A 17,064-nucleotide genomic window follows, 5' to 3' on the forward strand; every position below is an offset into this window, starting at 1 on the left:
ATCTTGATGTAAGTGGTCTAGTGTGGGGTCCGTGATCTGGGTCTTCGCTCCAGTCTTATAACTTAGTAAAGGGCTGAGGGTACAGGAGCAGCTGAGGCAATCAATGACAATGTTGTTGATGCCAGCTATGGGATGTATATCAGTGGTAAATTGAGCTATGTACTCCTACTAGCTGAAGTGCCAAGGCAAAATCTGGCCACTGTCTTTCTGAGAAAAACCTATCTTGAGTAGCCAATGGTCTGTAAAAACAGTGAAATGGTGCCCTCAATCGAGGAGTGGAAATACTTCACTGCCTTGTAAATTACAAGCAACCTTCAATCGTATACAGCCCATTTGTGTTGTGGTTCTGACAGCTTGGCATGGCCCCAACACACTGCTGCAGAACCATGCCAATCACAGATGGGCTTATGTCAGTGATGACAGTCAGGGGGCAGAGGGGTGGGGGTGCACCAGAGGGGCTGCATTGGAGAGGTTGAATTTGGTGTGCTTGAAACTGGCTGCCATACTTGGGATCCATGTTACGGGTCCTTTGCCTTTTGTTCAGATGCCTCTCAATGCAGTGGTGAAGGGTTTCTGAATGGAGGCCATGTCTTTTAGGAAACAGTGAAAAAAATTTGACATCCCCAAAAATAGTTCCTTGTATGTTGTGGGGTGTGGAAACTCGGTGATTGCGCAGACTTTCACAGGTAGGGGGTGCAAACTGGATGTGGAAATGATGTGTCCAAGGAAGTCAATCTCGGCTATCCAGAACACACATATGTCGACAATGAGACTGACCCCTGCTTATTTCAGGTGCGTAAAAACCTCCTTGAGGTCTTTGTGGTGTTTTGCTGAGTTTCAGGAGGAAATCAGGAAGTTGTAGAAATAGCAAAACGGCCTGATGCACCATGGAGGACATTCTATAGAAAAGACTGCCATGTTTGCATGGCACTGCGGAGATCAAGAGGCATAAAGGAGCTTTTGAAAAGACCAAAGGGTGTAATAATGGCCACCTTCTCAATGTCATCTGCTGTGACCACAATCTGTGTAAAAGCTTTTGTGCAGTCTACCTTACTGAATACAGTAGAGCTTGAAATGTCATTATAAAAGGGGAAAGGGATAATGGTCAGGAATTGTTCATTTATTCACATGCCAATAATCACCACAAGGGTGCCAAGTGCCATCCTTCTTGAAGCTAAATGGAGTGCAGAGGACCACTGGCTTTTTGTAGGGTAGTGGATTCATGGGAGGCAGTGAAGGCTTCAATTTCTGCCTGCACGAGGGCGGACATGGCAGTGTGCCAGTGGATCCAATGTGGTCATGATATAGGGCACTGTGTTATGGTGTGCCTTGCATGGAGCACCAGGAGGGCAGGTGAGGAACATAAATTTGGAGAGGAGATTGGCAAAAGGATTAGAGCAGGATAGTTACTTAATAGTAAAGTGGGAGGTGGGGTGATAGATGCATGGGGCGGAGTGATGCAACGCATCGTCAATCAGGCTAAGATGTGAAACGTTGAGGAGGAGATTGATGTGGGAAAGAAAATCTGTGCTGAGGATCAGGTTAGTAATGTCAGCCACCCCCCCCCCCTCCCCACCCAAGGCAAGTCCCCCCGCTCCCGGGACCGGAACGACTCCCCACCCTCCCCCCCCCAAAAAACCCAAATCCCTTCGTCACACCCCCCCCCCCGGCAAAGCAACGGTCTGCCGCGAAAGCCTGAATCCCGCGCGCATGCCCATGCCCGTCCGTGTGTCCATCAACCCGCCAGCGCCTCTGCCTGGCAAGTCTCATCATCTTTGTTTTTAGATATATTTTTCCCACGTGGAATGTTTCCCTCTCTTATATACATATATATATATATATATATATATATATATATATATATATATATATATATATATATATATATATATATATAAAAAGAAAGATGATGAGACTCACCAAACAAAAGCGCTGGCAGGTCAATAGACACACAAACACACACACAAAATTCAAGCCCTCGCAACAAACGGCCGCCCCGCCAGGAAAGAGGGAAGGAGAGGGAAAGACGAAAGGATGTGGGCCCCAAGGGAGAGGGCAAGGAGTCACCCCAGTCCCGGGAGCAGAAAGACCCACCCTAGGTGCCTGTCCTTTTTTCCCCCTAGGGTGGGTCTTTCCACTCCCGGGATTGGGGTGACTCCTTGCCCTCTCCCTTGGGGCCCACATCCTTTCGTCTTTCCCTCTCCTTCCCTCTTTCCTGGCGGGGCGGCCGTTTGTTGCGAGGGCTTGAATTTTGTGTGTGTGTTTGTGTTTGTTTGTGTGCCTATCGACCTGCCAGCGCTTTTGTTTGGTGAGTCTCATCATCTTCCATTCCACGTGGGAAAAATATATCTAAAAACAAAGATGATGAGACTTGCCAGGCGGGGGCGCTGGCGGGTCGATGGACACACGGACGGGCACGGGCATGCGCGCGGGATTCAGGCTTTCGCGGCGGATTGTTGATTCATCGGGGGGGGGGGGGGGGTGACGAAGGGATTTGGGAATTTTTGGGGGGGGGGGGGGGGAGGGTGGTGAGTCGTTCCGGTCCCGGGAGCGCGGGGACTTGCCTTGGGGGGGGGGGGGGGGGGGAGGGCGGGAGGACAGGTGTGCGCTTGCACACGCACGCGCACGCGCACGTATCTATCCGCACATGCACGTACACAGGCACAAGCAGACGTTTCAATGTCAATATACTGATTCAATGTCAATGAAATGTCTGCTTGTGTCTGTGTATGTGCGGATGGATATGTGTGTGTGTGTGTGTGTGTGTGCGCGAGTGTATACCTGTCCTTTTTTCCCCCTAAGGTAAGTCATTCCGCTCCCGGGATTGGAATGACTCCTTACCCTCTCCCTTAAAACCCACATCCTTTCGTCTTTCCCTCTCCTTCCCTCTTTCCTGATGAAGCAACGGTTTGTTGCGAAAGCTTGAATTTTGTGTGTATGTTTGTATTTGTTTGTGTGTCTATCGAACTGCCAGCGCTTTTGTTTGGTAAGTCTCATCATCTTTCTTTTTAGATATATTTGTGCTTAATTTTATGTATGCAATTGATTTTCTAATTTATTTTGACTATTACTAGTTAGTATCTTTTGTTAGAGGCTGAAATCAGTAATTGTTTCATAACTTATATTATATTGTTGATATATAAACAAATATAAATTCTATACTAATTATAAACATATGGAAAAAAATGCTAGTAATCTTAAAGTATCTATTGGCTCTATTCGAAAACATGTTAACAAAACCAGCCCTTCGTTAATTCCAAAGTAACTAACAGTTTTGTCAAAAGTATTGTTCGCATGACTATATTTGTTAATTTCATGATTTAAACAAATAATTCGGCCTAACTCTTGTAGTAGAAGAAACTGTTAAAGAGACGGAATTTTTTGATGTATTCAGTTAATTTAATGACTTAAGTTTTAATTGTAATTTCTGTCAATTTAACTGTAAACAATGTGTAGTTTCAGTACCTATTATTGTGATAATATATAAGGGCCTGATTTTTGATCATGAGACAGTCAGTCCTCGGCCGAGTTTCAGATGAGAAACCTGTGTTGGTTAGAACAACAACAATGCTTAAACTTAACTGTGGAATAAGTGTTAAACAATCAGGCCGTGTGTAAAAACAATAACAGTGTCTGCTCAATACATACCTTTCCATTCTTCAAGAACGTTGAACTTTTTGATTAGGTTTTTACTGCTCATAGATGTTCAATAGTAACCTATTGTAGCAGTATGTGGAGGTATCGAAGGTTAAACAATAGTGCACTGACCATATTAAATGTGTATATGGTGGGGGGTGAAAAGTGAAAATAAAAAATAGTGTAATGAAACAGAACATCTGTGGGCTACTTTGCTTACAGTAGTCTGTGTCCAAATTACGAACCCCATTTTTCAGCCAGAGTAGCTACGCCATATGTCGACCCCGAGGACAACAAACAAAGAAAATAAAGCAGGTGGAACTGCTACGGACTGTTTCTATTAATTAACCTGCACAAATTACCTTTCAATAACTTTACTGGACTGTTAAAAATCTGTAATGTATACTGATGAAACACGCATGTTAGTCAAGACCTAAATTGGGCCATATCAGATATATCCCTTGTAATAACTGTGAATGAAGTACTCCACATTGGCCTCATTGTATGAAATATTCTCTGGATACTTGCAGTTTCAAAGTACAATGAATGTTTAACCATTTGATAGTAACCACCTTCATTTTCATCAGCAAAACTGACTGTCATAATGTTACCAGTGATTGTGCTGGTGTCTATGATACTAGCATCACAAGCTGGATTTCAAAACATGTGGCAAATTTCTCTGTATTCTCTCAACATCAAGAGACCAATTCCAAGCACCATTAAGGTGATAGCCATTGTCTCAGTTAAAATAATTTATCTTGGTGGTCTCTTTGATGACTGTGCTCCAGTATGCTGATGTAAGGAACAAAGCTTTTGTTGCATCAGATGTAAGTGATAACTTTTCTAGATGTAACTTCACTCAAATGAAGGAGTACAATGGCGAGGTTGTCTTGTAATTGCTGAACATTTTCACATTTCTGTTTATTAAAGAGTGCTGATTTAATATTTTAATTTCTGTTGCTGTTGTTTCATAAGATGAGCTTTAGTTTTTTATTGAGGCTGTTGATTTTCCCGAAATAATTATTTTTTAATGTGCCACTGGTATTCTGAACAATGTTAAAAAACTACATGTATTGATTGACTGATATAGTTGCTTCCACATTAACAAGAGATGCTGGAAGTACCAGGAATCCAGCAGTCAAAACTGTCATTGATCAGGTAAAGCATGGCTTTTATCTTTTTAGGTAGTTGGAAAATAGGTCTTCTGGCTTTTTTGCCCAGGACTCTACCTACATTTCTAGGTATACCTCCACTGAAACTATTGAACACAATAGACAGGCTATCTTGTGATCATTTATATTTCTGTGACTTGGAGAGTGCAAATGTAATATTATGATCCCCTATAGCTGTTCTTCCAGAATAATGCTTTAGTTGTGTCATCTCTTGTCTGAAACAGCTGTAAATCTATATATCAATTTACTTAAAACCAATCTATTGGGAGTTGGGTGTTGGAAGTTTGACATGCTGGGGTGTTCAGTATGTGTCAACTTGCAGTATACAAATAAGTTGCTTGGACACAACATATGACAGGTTCACATTACAGTGTGTAGGCAGATGATTCTCACAGGTATCCAACAGACGTATGGGAAATGCTGACATGTATTCAACACACTGGCTTGGTTTCAGTAAACTTATTATGGTGAGCACTTGAAAACGAAAGTATGTGTTTCAGAATCTCTCATTCTATATAAAATTGATGTTCTGTAGGCTATAGGTTCTTCTGCTAGTTTGTTTGCAAGTAAAACTGTCAAGTAATTACGAATTTTCTCATTTTCCAGAGATTTTGGAGAAGACTGTAGGTACCGGTTTGAATTACCGTGATCAATGGTTTAACATCTGCATGTGCTTGTAGGCTGAATAAGGAAAGTAGGCTTGACTCGGCTTAATGTAACAATTTATTAACGAAGCCTTGCAGGCAGAACAGACTGCAATCAGTAACTCATCCAAAGGTGTGAGAAAAGTTAAGTACAGTAAATTATTCCATATCTAACACTTGGATTCATGCTTTTCGTCAAAGAGTAGGACATGGAACAGAAATCAACAATCAAAGAGTAAATCACAGAACAAATGTCACTTGTGTATAGTGTCTCTGGCATCCAGCAAGAAAGTTTCGTGGCACTGTACTTGCAAATACCCATGCACATCACGTTGCTGGATGATGACAGAAGATGCCACATCAGCCCCCATGGTGGAAGCATAGCATCATTCCAAATAGCGTGCTGGAAAATTGGCATGTCGCCCGTATCTTGAGGTGTGTTGTGGTGGGTCAACTGCAGTCCCCGGCTGCGTCTGTGTCAGCGATGGCGATGACATTGACAGAGTGATTTCTGAGTGAGGTGGAAGTCATGGTAGGTCAGGCATCATGGCTTCCGGAAAGACGTATGCCGGTTTCACTCGGTCAGTGGAAACTGTAGTCTATTTCCCATTGATCAAGATGTCTATGGGCTCGCTTCCTCTGGTTACGACATGGTGTGCGCCGGAATATGGTGGTTGGAGCGAGTGTTTAATACCTTCTGTTTGTAACATGATGTGTGTGCAGGAGTATACGTCATGATGGACAGATGTGGAAGGAGCCCCGTGACGGTGAGGTTGCTGCAGACAGAGGTGAGCCACATGTTGTCACAGTTGACGGAAAAATTCCGGCTGGTCACCTGTAGGATTTGGCAGAGCATCAGTAGCCACAAATTCTCCTGGCAGGCGTAATGCTTCGCTGTAAACCAATTCGGCTGAAGAAGCATCCAGGTCTGGCTTGAATGTGCTTTGGAGTCCAAGTAATACCACAGGAAGTGCTTTGGTCCATCCGGTGTCATGACACACGAGAGCAGCTTTTAGGGTACAGTGTCATCACTCTATTAAACCATTGCTGGCAGAGTGATAGCGCGTCATCCGGTGGTGAAGTATGCCACAAAATTTTGTCAGCTCTCGAAAAAAATTGGACTCGAATTGACATCCCCTGTCCATTGTACTGTGCAGTGAGCAACCAAAAAGTGACACCCAGTGTGTGATGAATGTGAAAGCGATAGTTTCTGCCTTAACATTTTCCATGGGTGCAGCTTCCGGCCATCGAGTGTACCGATCAATCATCGTAAGTATGTAACAGTGACCATTGGATGATGACAGTTAGCCAACAATGTCAAGGTGGACGTGCATGAATTGTGCTGTCGTGATTGGAAAGCTTCCTACCAGTGAGTGGACGTGGTGATTTATCTTGCTGCACTGCCATTTCAAGCAGTATCTTGCCCATTCGCAGCAGTTCAATTGCATCCCAGGCCCCACATAATGCATTGTTACTAAGCGTGTCATAGCTCGTATGCCTGGGTGACATAAGTTGTGCAGCAAATGGAAAATGTCCTTCTGAAATTCCAGAGATAGGAAGGGTCTCGGCTTCGATGTGGACCTGTCACAATATAGCTTTACGTTGCTTCCAGAAATGTCTACCAGCTGCAGGTCTAGCACTGATTCACCATTTGACAGAATTGTTTGTAATTCCACATCAGCTTGCTGTGCTGTAGTGAGGTTGGTATAATCAATCGTATTGGCGATTCTGCTGACTCTGGACAAACAATCGGCTACTACATTGTCAATCCCAGACACGTGACATATATCAGTGGTAAACTGAGAAATAAGCATGAGCTGGTTGTGTTGTCTGTGGGAACAGTTCATGCTATTCTGACGGAATGCATATGTTAGTGGCTTGTGATCTGTAAAGATAACAAAGTCACATGCTTTTAGTTGCAGCCTGAAGTACTTGACAGATTCGTAAATGGCCAGAGGTTCTCTGTCATACATGCTCCAAAGTCTTTGTGAGGTTGTCAACTTGTGAGAAAAAAATGTGAGTGGTTGCCACATGTCACTACATTGTTGTTGCAACACAGCGCCGATTGCGGTCTGGCTAGTGTCAACTACCAGTGCTAACGTGGTGGCAGGATCTGAATGTGCCAGTAGCCCTGCGTTGACGATGCTTTTCTAGGCCACTTCAAATGTGACAGTTATTTCATGAGTCCAAGTTATGGGCACATTACCCTTGGCTTTTGGGCCAGTTAGCACCACAACTAAAGGTTCCTGTAGCTCAGCAGAGGGTGGAAAATGGCAGCGGAAAAAATTTAACATCCCGAGGAAACGCCATAGTTTCCTGGCTGTAGCAGATCTCGGAATGCATAAAATGGCTTCCACCTTGTCAGGTAGTGGTAGCAATCCTGCTGCAGAAATTCTATGTCTGAGAAAGTCTACTTCAGGCTGGCCAAAGACACATTTTGAGGTATTGAGCACGATTCTGCAGTGTTCCAATCACTTGAATACTTTGGTTAGATGGTGGCAATGTTCCTCAGGTGACGACAAAAAACCAAAATGTCATCCAGGTATGCAAACGCAAAAGGTAAACCCTGTAGTGCTGCCATGTCTGTGCAGCATTCCTCAGTCCAAAAGTCATGAACATGCTCTTCAATAAACCAAAAGGAGTGATAATGGCTGTCTTTGGAATGACACGTTCGGCTACAGATATCTGTGTGTTGGCCTTTTGCACAATCTAACACAGTGAACACTACTGAGCCACTCAATGTGTAATTGTAAGCGCGCAACAAGGGTATGGGATAACAATGAGGTATTGTCCAGGCATTCAGAGCTCTGTAATCACCGCATGGCCTCTATGCAGCTTCCTCTTTGGCACTAGATGTAATGGTGAGGACCAAGGGCTGTTGAAAGGCCGGATTACACCTTCGTGCAACATACAGTCAAATTCTGACTTTGCTATTTGGGGGCAATCTGGGGCCAAATGTTACGGCCTCAAGAGGTAGGGGGTCCATCAGTAGTCTCAAAATAATTGATGATTTCGTGTCTTACCTCCCTAGGTGCCCTGGACAGTCGCATCAGAGCTGGAAATCCTCACAGCAGCTCTGCATACTCGCCATCCACTACCTGGATTACCTTGGCAGTATGGACAATGGTGTCTTGATGGAATCCGGAAGTTGTTAGGCTGGTGGTGTTGTCGACCAGGCTTGAGTTCCTCATGTCAAGCAGCAGGTTGTACTGGGCGAGGAAGTCAGCTTCAATGATTGGTTCGGTGACGTCCGTGATGGTAAAGTCCCATGTGAAAGCAGGCCACAACCCAAGGTCGAGTTCCAAGCATGTCGTGCCATACGTCATAATCCAGGAGTTATTAGCAGCTGTGAGGCAAATGGACATAGACAGTCACTCGAGATGTAGCATGGCTCGAGGAATGATTGACAAATCAGAACCAGTGTCTACTAAGTACTTCCAGGTGGAACTTTGGTCACTCACAAAAAGACATCTGCATGTCGGACAGCAACCAGAGGAGGCGCACACTTACTGTCACCGCTGCCATTTGGGTAGGTGCAGGGCATTGTACACTTACGTGCTTGCTCGCCAAACTTGCGATGGTACCAACAGACTGTTTGTCCTGTCCCTCTCTTAGACAAGGCTGTCGATGATCGGCTGCATGAGTGATGACAGAATCGATGACGGCTCCTGTTGTCCGTGTCGCAGCAGTGTAACAGCTTGCTGATTTGCTGTGATAACAAGTCCACTTTGTTGGCAAGAACATCGTAATCTGTGCGTGAAACAGTTGTCACCACGCAGGTACATGCCGCAGTGGCAGAGCTAACTATTGACGGCGTCATTGCCTCTTGGATCTTATCAGCTAATTCGGCCACTGCATCTAAAGACGTGTCAGTCTGCGACACCACGATTGCCTTCACTGGTGATGATAACTGGCTGCTCCAGATCGTGTGCAGTAAGCTGTCCGGGACTGTACTTGCATCTACCTTACTCCACAGATGACATAGGTACTGTGAAAGCTTTTGTCACAGCCTTGGGTAATCATCTGCCGGATTTGTTCTTCTTGCGAATTGGACACGCGCTGAATTAGTTCTGCTTTCAGTCGGTCATAGCTGTTCATTCCTGGTGGGTTAATTATGATATCTTGAACCTCAGCAGCATACTGGTGATATAGTTGGCTGACCACAAGCACGAATTTTGTGGCATCGACCGTGATACCTGCGTAGAAAAAATTTGCTTCAACTTGCAGAAACCACAGGGATGGATTGTGGGGCCATAAGGGTGGTAGTTGCACTGCTAGATGCACCACAGAAGTATTTGTTGGCTCTGGTTGATTTTCCATCTCAATTTCTCGCAAGGACTTCTCATAAATTCAGTGTGCATGCAGGAGATCATGTCAGGGTCACCACCTTGTTGGTACCAGTTTGAATTACCACGATCGACGGTTTAACATCTGTGTGTGCTTGTAGGCTGAATAAGGAAAGTAGCATTGACTCAGCTTGATGTAACAATTTATTTACAAAGCTCTGCAGGCAGAAGAGACCATAATACACTGCAAAGTGCAAAGGTGCAAAGGTGTGAGAAAAGTTTAGTACAGTAAATTATACCGTATCTAACACTTGGATTCACGCTTTTTATCAAAGAGTAGGATGTGGAACAGAAATCAACAATCAAAGAGTAAATCACAGAACAAATGTCACTTGTGTATAGCTTCTCTGGCATCCAGTGGGAAAGTTTCGTGGCACTGTACCTGCAAACATCCACGCATGTCACGGCATTGGACGATGACAGAAGATGCCACAAAGACATATGAGTAAGAAATTCTTTGTGTGATTACATTTTTTAAGATACACAATATTATTGCAGATTTTGGTTCAAGGAAAAAGTCTAAAACTGTTAACTAGCTATCAAGGGATATCTAGAAAGGATCCACCAAACCATTAACGATTTTACTAAATATATCAATATTTTTTATGACTTATATATCTAAAAACAAAGATGATGTGACTTACCAAATGAAAATGCTGGCAGGTCGACAGACACACAAACGAACACAAACATACACACAAAATTCAAGCTTTCGCAACAAACTGTTGCCTCATCAGGAAAGAGGGAAGGAGAGGGAAAGACGAAAGGATGTGGGTTTTAAGGGAGAGGGTAAGGAGTCATTCCAGTCCCGGGAGCGGAAAGACTTACCTTAGGGGGAAAAAAGGACGGGTACACACTCGCACACACACACATATCCATCCACACATATACAGACACAAGCAGACATATTTAAAGATATTTAAATATGTCTGCTTGTGTCTGTATATGTGTGGATGGATATGTGTGTGTGTGCGAGTGTGTACCCGTCCTTTTTTCCCCCTAAGGTAAGTCTTTCCGCTCCCGGGACTGGAATGACTCCTTACCCTCTCCCTTAAAACCCACATCCTTTCGTCTTTCCCTCTCCTTCCCTCTTTCCTGATGAGGCAACAGTTTGTTGCGAAAGCTTGAATTTTGTGTGTATGTTTGTGTTCGTTTGTGTATCTGTCGACCTGCCAGCACTTTCATTTGGTAAGTCACATCATCTTTGTTTTTAGATATATTTTTCCTTCGTGGAATGTTTCCTTCTATTATAACCATATCATTTTTTATGACTTAGTAACTTTGCAATTTCATTTGTGGCTAAAACTTTGCAATGGAAGGTCTTCACTGTAGTCTGGAAGTTCTGTTTCAGAAAAGCTATTGTATTTCAACTGTATCAATCTGCTTATTTTGGTACATATCTCTGTCAACTATTTGAAAGAAAAAAATCATTAAAAACTATAGTCATTAATTCCAGTTTCTTTATCATTTGTATTGGTATCTCTTCTCTATCTTTACGGTCCTAATACCATGTATTAGCTGAGAGGAGGAGTTAAAAATTGTGAACAATTTTTTTCTGATGTGATTTCATTTGCGATCTCAATTTTAAGTGTGATGTTGGCTCTTTGTTTTGTTACTGATACAGTTTACGATATTTCAATAATATAAATAACATAGTGTCATGAATATTGAGTATGGATGGTAAAAGTCCCTTATTCTAATTTTCTTTCTTAGGGTATACTTCAGCTTTCCTTGAGATAAAAATGGATTCAGACTGAAGTAATTTAGAAAGGATTTAAGTTTGAAAGTGGACATCAAATATTCTGTCTAAGGCAATTCTTTGGCATGCCTGTGCTTATTTTTCATACTTTGGGTTATGTTTAAATACTTCAATTGGCACATTTGTCAAATTTTCATCATTTAATACCTACTTATTTAGACTAGTATCAACTGTTGTCTGGTTGCAGTGACCATAGCATCTACTAAAACAATTATTTGATGAATGCTTTTGTACTTCTATCATTAAAGCCTATTAATGAATCTAAAAATTAGACCTACAAAATGAAAAAATGTCTGATGCTCAGTGAGAACAATCAGACCTTATTTAACTTCACACTATCATTATTTGTTTGTTTACAGATCAACACTCCTTCTTTTCAAGTTATTGTTTTTACTTGGACATACACATTCTAAAGCTTATCGATGTAATAATTCTAAACTTGTATTATTTGTGCAGCAGTTGAATACCTGAGTATTAACAATTGCATGTTTATTTTAGAATAATGCAAGCAAAACCTTTTAAAGCAAAAAAAAAAATCACTTCATTTCAGGTTCAGATGAAAATGAGGCAACGGAGAACTCTCTGCGAGGTATTGAAGCAGGAAATTTTATAGTTGACTCATCTCCAATATATGGACTGACTTCTTTCCCAAGTGTCAGCGATAGCATAAACAGTTTATCAACTGACAAATTTTCAGAGGAACCTGTGAATTGTCTAATGAGTGAATGGTCAGAGTGGTCACCTTGCAGTGTAACCTGTGGCAGAGGTTACAAGACAAGGGAAAGGCATGTTCTGGTAAGCTATATATTCTTTAGAAAATATAATAAACTTCAGTGCTGACTTATGTACATATTTAATTAATAATAACACTATTTTAGTTCTGTGTTTAACTTCATAAAATTAATACTGGTATATTCATCTATAAAGTTGTGAATAAAATGTCATGCATTCATTCATTCACACATGAATGAGAGCCTTCAGGGCTGTGTACTGAGCCACATTATACATGAGCAGGCATTGAGGCATTGTAGACTACTTTTGTAAAGTATACTAACAAAATTACAATGACTGCTAATTTACATACACTAACAATTATGGGAATTGCTTCTGGATTACATTATGTATGCTAAGAGAAAAACTCTGCTTTTTCTCCTATACTATTCAGCTGCTGGCTTTATCTAACATCTCAGATAAAGCAATTACTTTACACAGACTACTGTCAGCTGTCTGTATACTGGAAAACGGAAGATCTGTTTCATACAAAAATAATAGTTATGTAAAATTTACATCTCAAAGTCCAAATATTGTGGTATAAGATTCAACAACAGATAGATCTCAGTGATATTAGATGGCAGTTTTGTGAAATGCTTTTGCTGCCTTCCTGTAGTCTGATGTCACCTTTGTTTCTTCCAATTACTGAGCAGAGATTTCTTTTCCTTGGAAAAATGTATGACCTTGTTCATTGATTGAGTAAGTTATATAAGATGGCCATTAGAGTCAACAAACTAATATTGCAAATATGTTTGATAGATTGTTTAGGAAATACACCAGTGAGTGATAGTTATTCTTGTTTATCTCTAAGAAAGGCTAATTTTGAATGTATACTTATAACAAAGTTACTACGCTGGTGTAATAATGAACTTGATAGCATTAAGGAAAAAGTATTCTTATTGGACAGCACATATGTATGAGACTCAATAGGTTGATACACTTTGTAAGCACCACCTACCAGAACCATAAAAAGTGCTACAAAGATAAACTGTAATTCTTCTGGCTTTCCCAACAATACATTGACATATTGGAGAATCAGGTCTTCTGTTGGTTCTTCACATCTTTTTTCCTTGATATTTCTATGGTGTGACTCACTGTCTTCTTCAGGTACTCCCTGAGATCGATTCTTGGGTGGATTTTGTCTAGCATTTATGCCTGGATTGTGTTAGTTGCTCTGTTTTTGGACCGAACCACGTCGGACACTCTGTCTGCACAATGTTAGGCATTCAATCTGTGGTTCACACCCACCAGAGTTGGCTATAGTTGCCCTCTCTTTCCACTGATGCTTCAACAGTCATCTGCACTTGGCTTGATCATCCTCTGGTGTTCTGTCCATCGCCTGAAGCTCCGTATTCAGTCCACGCAGTATTAGGTGCTCTGTCCATGGTCTGCACCTGCAAGGAATGTCTCTAGTTGTCTTCTCTTGCTGTTGGTGTTCTGATCACCAACTGCATCTGGCTTGACTATCCTCTGATGCTGTGCCCATTGTCTGATACTCTATTTCATATCGGCACTATGCCAGATGTTCTATCCACCAATAATATTGGTGTCATTGTAGTTTATTGAGTGACAGAGACCCAGGCAGTGCTCTGCTTTTGCTCTGTTGCTGATGTGGTTGCCTGTCTTGAGTTTGGTATGCCTCTGGTGTTCTTCACACCTGATGTTTACCATCCTAGTGGTCTGGCCAGTGTATGACATCCAACACAGGCATGCTATGCTGTAAATATTTGTCTTCCATAGCCCCATGTCATCCTTTACATTCCCCAATAGTGCCTCAATTTTTGTGGTTGAGCAAAATGCACCTTTAATGTTCTGCTTTGAGAAAATTCTCTTGATTTTGGTAGAGATCAGTATAGCACATGCAGGTATGCCACCTTCTTTGTCTTTCCTTGTCCATCTTCTAAACACTTTGGGAGAATGTCAGGGCTGCTTCTCCTGAATATCTGTTGTTGTTGTGGTCTTCAGTCCTGAGACTGGTTTGATGCAGCTCTCCATGCTACTCTATCCTGTGCAAGCTTCTTTGTCTCCCAGTACCTACCGCAACCTACATCCTTCTGAATCTGCTTAGTGTATTCATCTCTTGGTCTCCCTCTACGATTTTTACTCTCCACGGTGCCCTCCAATACTAAATTGGTGATCCCTTGATGCCTCAGAACATGTCCAACCAACCGATCCCTTCTTCTAGTCAAGTTTTGCCACAAATTTCTCTTCTCCCCAATCCTATCCAATACTTCCTCATTAGTTATGTGATCTACCCATCTAATCTTCAGCATTCTTCTGTAGCGCCACATTTCGAAAGCTTCTGTTCTCTTCTTGTCCAAACTATTTATCATCCATGTTTCACTTCCATACATGGCTACACTCCAAACAAATACTTTCAGAAATGACTTCCTGACACTTAAATCTATGCTCGATGTTAACAAATTTCTCTTCTTCAGAAACGCTTTCCTTGCCATTGCCAGTCTACATTTTATATCCTCTCTACTTCGACCATCATCAGTTATTTTGCTACCCAAATAGCAAAACTCCTTTACTACTTTAAGTGTCTCATTTCCTAATCTAATTCCCTAAGCATCACCCAACTTAATTCAACTATATTCCATTATCCTTGTTTTGCTTTTGTTGATGTTCATCTTATATCCTCCTTTCAAGACACTATCCATTCCGTCCAACTGCTCTTCCAAGTCCTTTGCTGTCTCTGACAGAATTACAATGTCATCGGCGAACCTCAAAGTTTTTATTTCTTCTCCATGGATTTTAATACCTACTCTGAGTTTTTCTTTTGTTTCCTTCACTGCTTGTTCAAAATACAGATTGAATAACATCGGGGAAAGGCTACAACCCTGTCTCACTCCCTTCCCAACCATTGCTTCCCTTTCATGTCCCTCGACTCTTACAACTGGTTTCTGTACAAATTGTAAATAGCCTTTTGCTCCCTGTATTTTACCCTTGCCACCTTTAGAATTTGAAAGAGAGTATTCCAGACAACATTGTCAAATCTTTCTCTGGAAAGAGAGTATTCCAGACAACATTGTCAAATCTTTCTCTAAGTCTACAAATGCTAGAAACGTAGGTTTGTTTTTCCTTAATCTAGCTTCTAAGATAAGTCGTAGGGTCAGTATTGCCTCACGTGTTCTGATATTTCTATGGAATCCAAACTGATCTTCCCTGAGGTCAGCTTCTACTAGTTTTTCCATTCGTCTGTAAAGAATTTGCATTAATATGTTGCAGCTGTGACTTATTAAACTTATAGTTCGGTAATTTTCACATCTGTCAACGCCTGCTTTCTTTGGGATTGGAATTATTATATTCTTCTTGAAGTCTGAGGGTATTTTGCCTGTCTCATACATCTTGTTCACTAGATGGTAGAGTTTTGTTAGGCCTGGCTCTCCCAATGCTGTCAGTAGTTCTAATGGAATGTTGTCTATTCCCGGGGCCTTGTTTTGACTCAGGTCTTTCAGTGCTCTGTCAAACTCTTCACGCAGTATTATATCTCCCATTTCATCTTCATCTACATCCTCTTCCATTTCCATAATATTGTCCTCAAGTACATCACCCTTGTATAGACCCTCTATATACTCCTTCCACCTTTCTGCTTTCCCTTCTTTGCTTAGAACTGGGTTTCCATCTGAGCTCTTGATATTCATACAAGTGGTTCTCTTTTCTCCAAAGGTCTCTTTAATTATCCTGTAGGCAGTATCTATCTTACCCCTAGTGAGATAAGCCTCTACATCCTTACATTTGTCCTCTAGCTATCCCCGCTTAGCCATTTACACTTCCTGTCGATCTCATTTTTGAGACATTTGTATTCCTTTTTGCCTGCTTTATTTACTGCATTTTTATATTTTCTCCTTTCATCAATTAAATTCAATATTTCTTCTGTTACCCAAGGATTTCTACTAGCCCTTGTCTTTTTACCTACTTGATCCTCTGCTGCCTTCACTACTTCAGCCCTCAAAGCTACCCATTCTTCTTCTACTGTATTTCTTTCCCCCATTCCTATCAATTGTTCCCTTATGCTCTCTGTGAAACTCTGAACAACCTCTGGTTTAGTCAGTTTATCCAGGTCCCATCTCCTTAAATTCCCACCTTTTTGCAGTTTCTTCAGTTTTAATCTACAGTTCATAACCAATAGATTGAGATCAGAGTCCACATCTGCCACTGGAAATGTCTTACAATTTAAAACCTGGTTCCTAAATCTCTGTCTTACCATTATATAATCTATCTGAAACCTGTCAGTATCTCCAGGCTTCTTCCATCTATACAATCTTCTTTTATGATTCTTGAACCAAGTGTTAGCTATGATTAAGTTGTGCTCTGTGCAAAATTCTACCAGGCGGCTACCTCTTTCATTTCTTACCCCCAATCCATATTCACGTACTACATTTCCTTCTATCCCTTTTCCTACTGCCGAATTCTAGTCATCCTTGACTATTAAATTTTCGTCTCCCTTCACTATCTGAATAATTTCTTTTATTTCATCATATATTTCCTCAATTTCTTCGTCATCTGCAGAGCTAGTGGGTATATAAACTTGTATTACTGTGGTAGGCGTGGGCTTCATATCTATCTTGGCCACAATAATGCGTTCACTATGTTGTTTGTAGTAGCTTACCCACATTCCAATTTTCCTATTCATTATTAAACCTACTCCTGCATTACCCCTATTTGATTTTGTGCTTATAACCCTGTAGTCACCTGAACAGAAGTCTTGTTCCTCCTGCCACCAAACTTCA

At 41.6% G+C, this 17,064-nt stretch overlaps 1 protein-coding gene across 1 annotated transcript in view; it reads left to right on the forward strand.

Moving 5' to 3' along the window:
• LOC126176226 (spondin-1-like) overlaps positions 1-17,064 on the forward strand; it is a 499,217-nt gene that overhangs the window by 417,414 nt on the left and 64,739 nt on the right. Inside the window, exon 14 of the mRNA XM_049923370.1 lies at positions 12,108-12,352. Within this exon, the coding sequence (XP_049779327.1) occupies positions 12,108-12,352 (245 nt within the window). The remainder of the gene's footprint in view (positions 1-12,107; positions 12,353-17,064) is intronic.

This window comes from Schistocerca cancellata, chromosome 3 (genome assembly GCF_023864275.1).
Source record: "Schistocerca cancellata isolate TAMUIC-IGC-003103 chromosome 3, iqSchCanc2.1, whole genome shotgun sequence".
Taxonomy (NCBI): domain Eukaryota; kingdom Metazoa; phylum Arthropoda; class Insecta; order Orthoptera; family Acrididae; genus Schistocerca; species Schistocerca cancellata.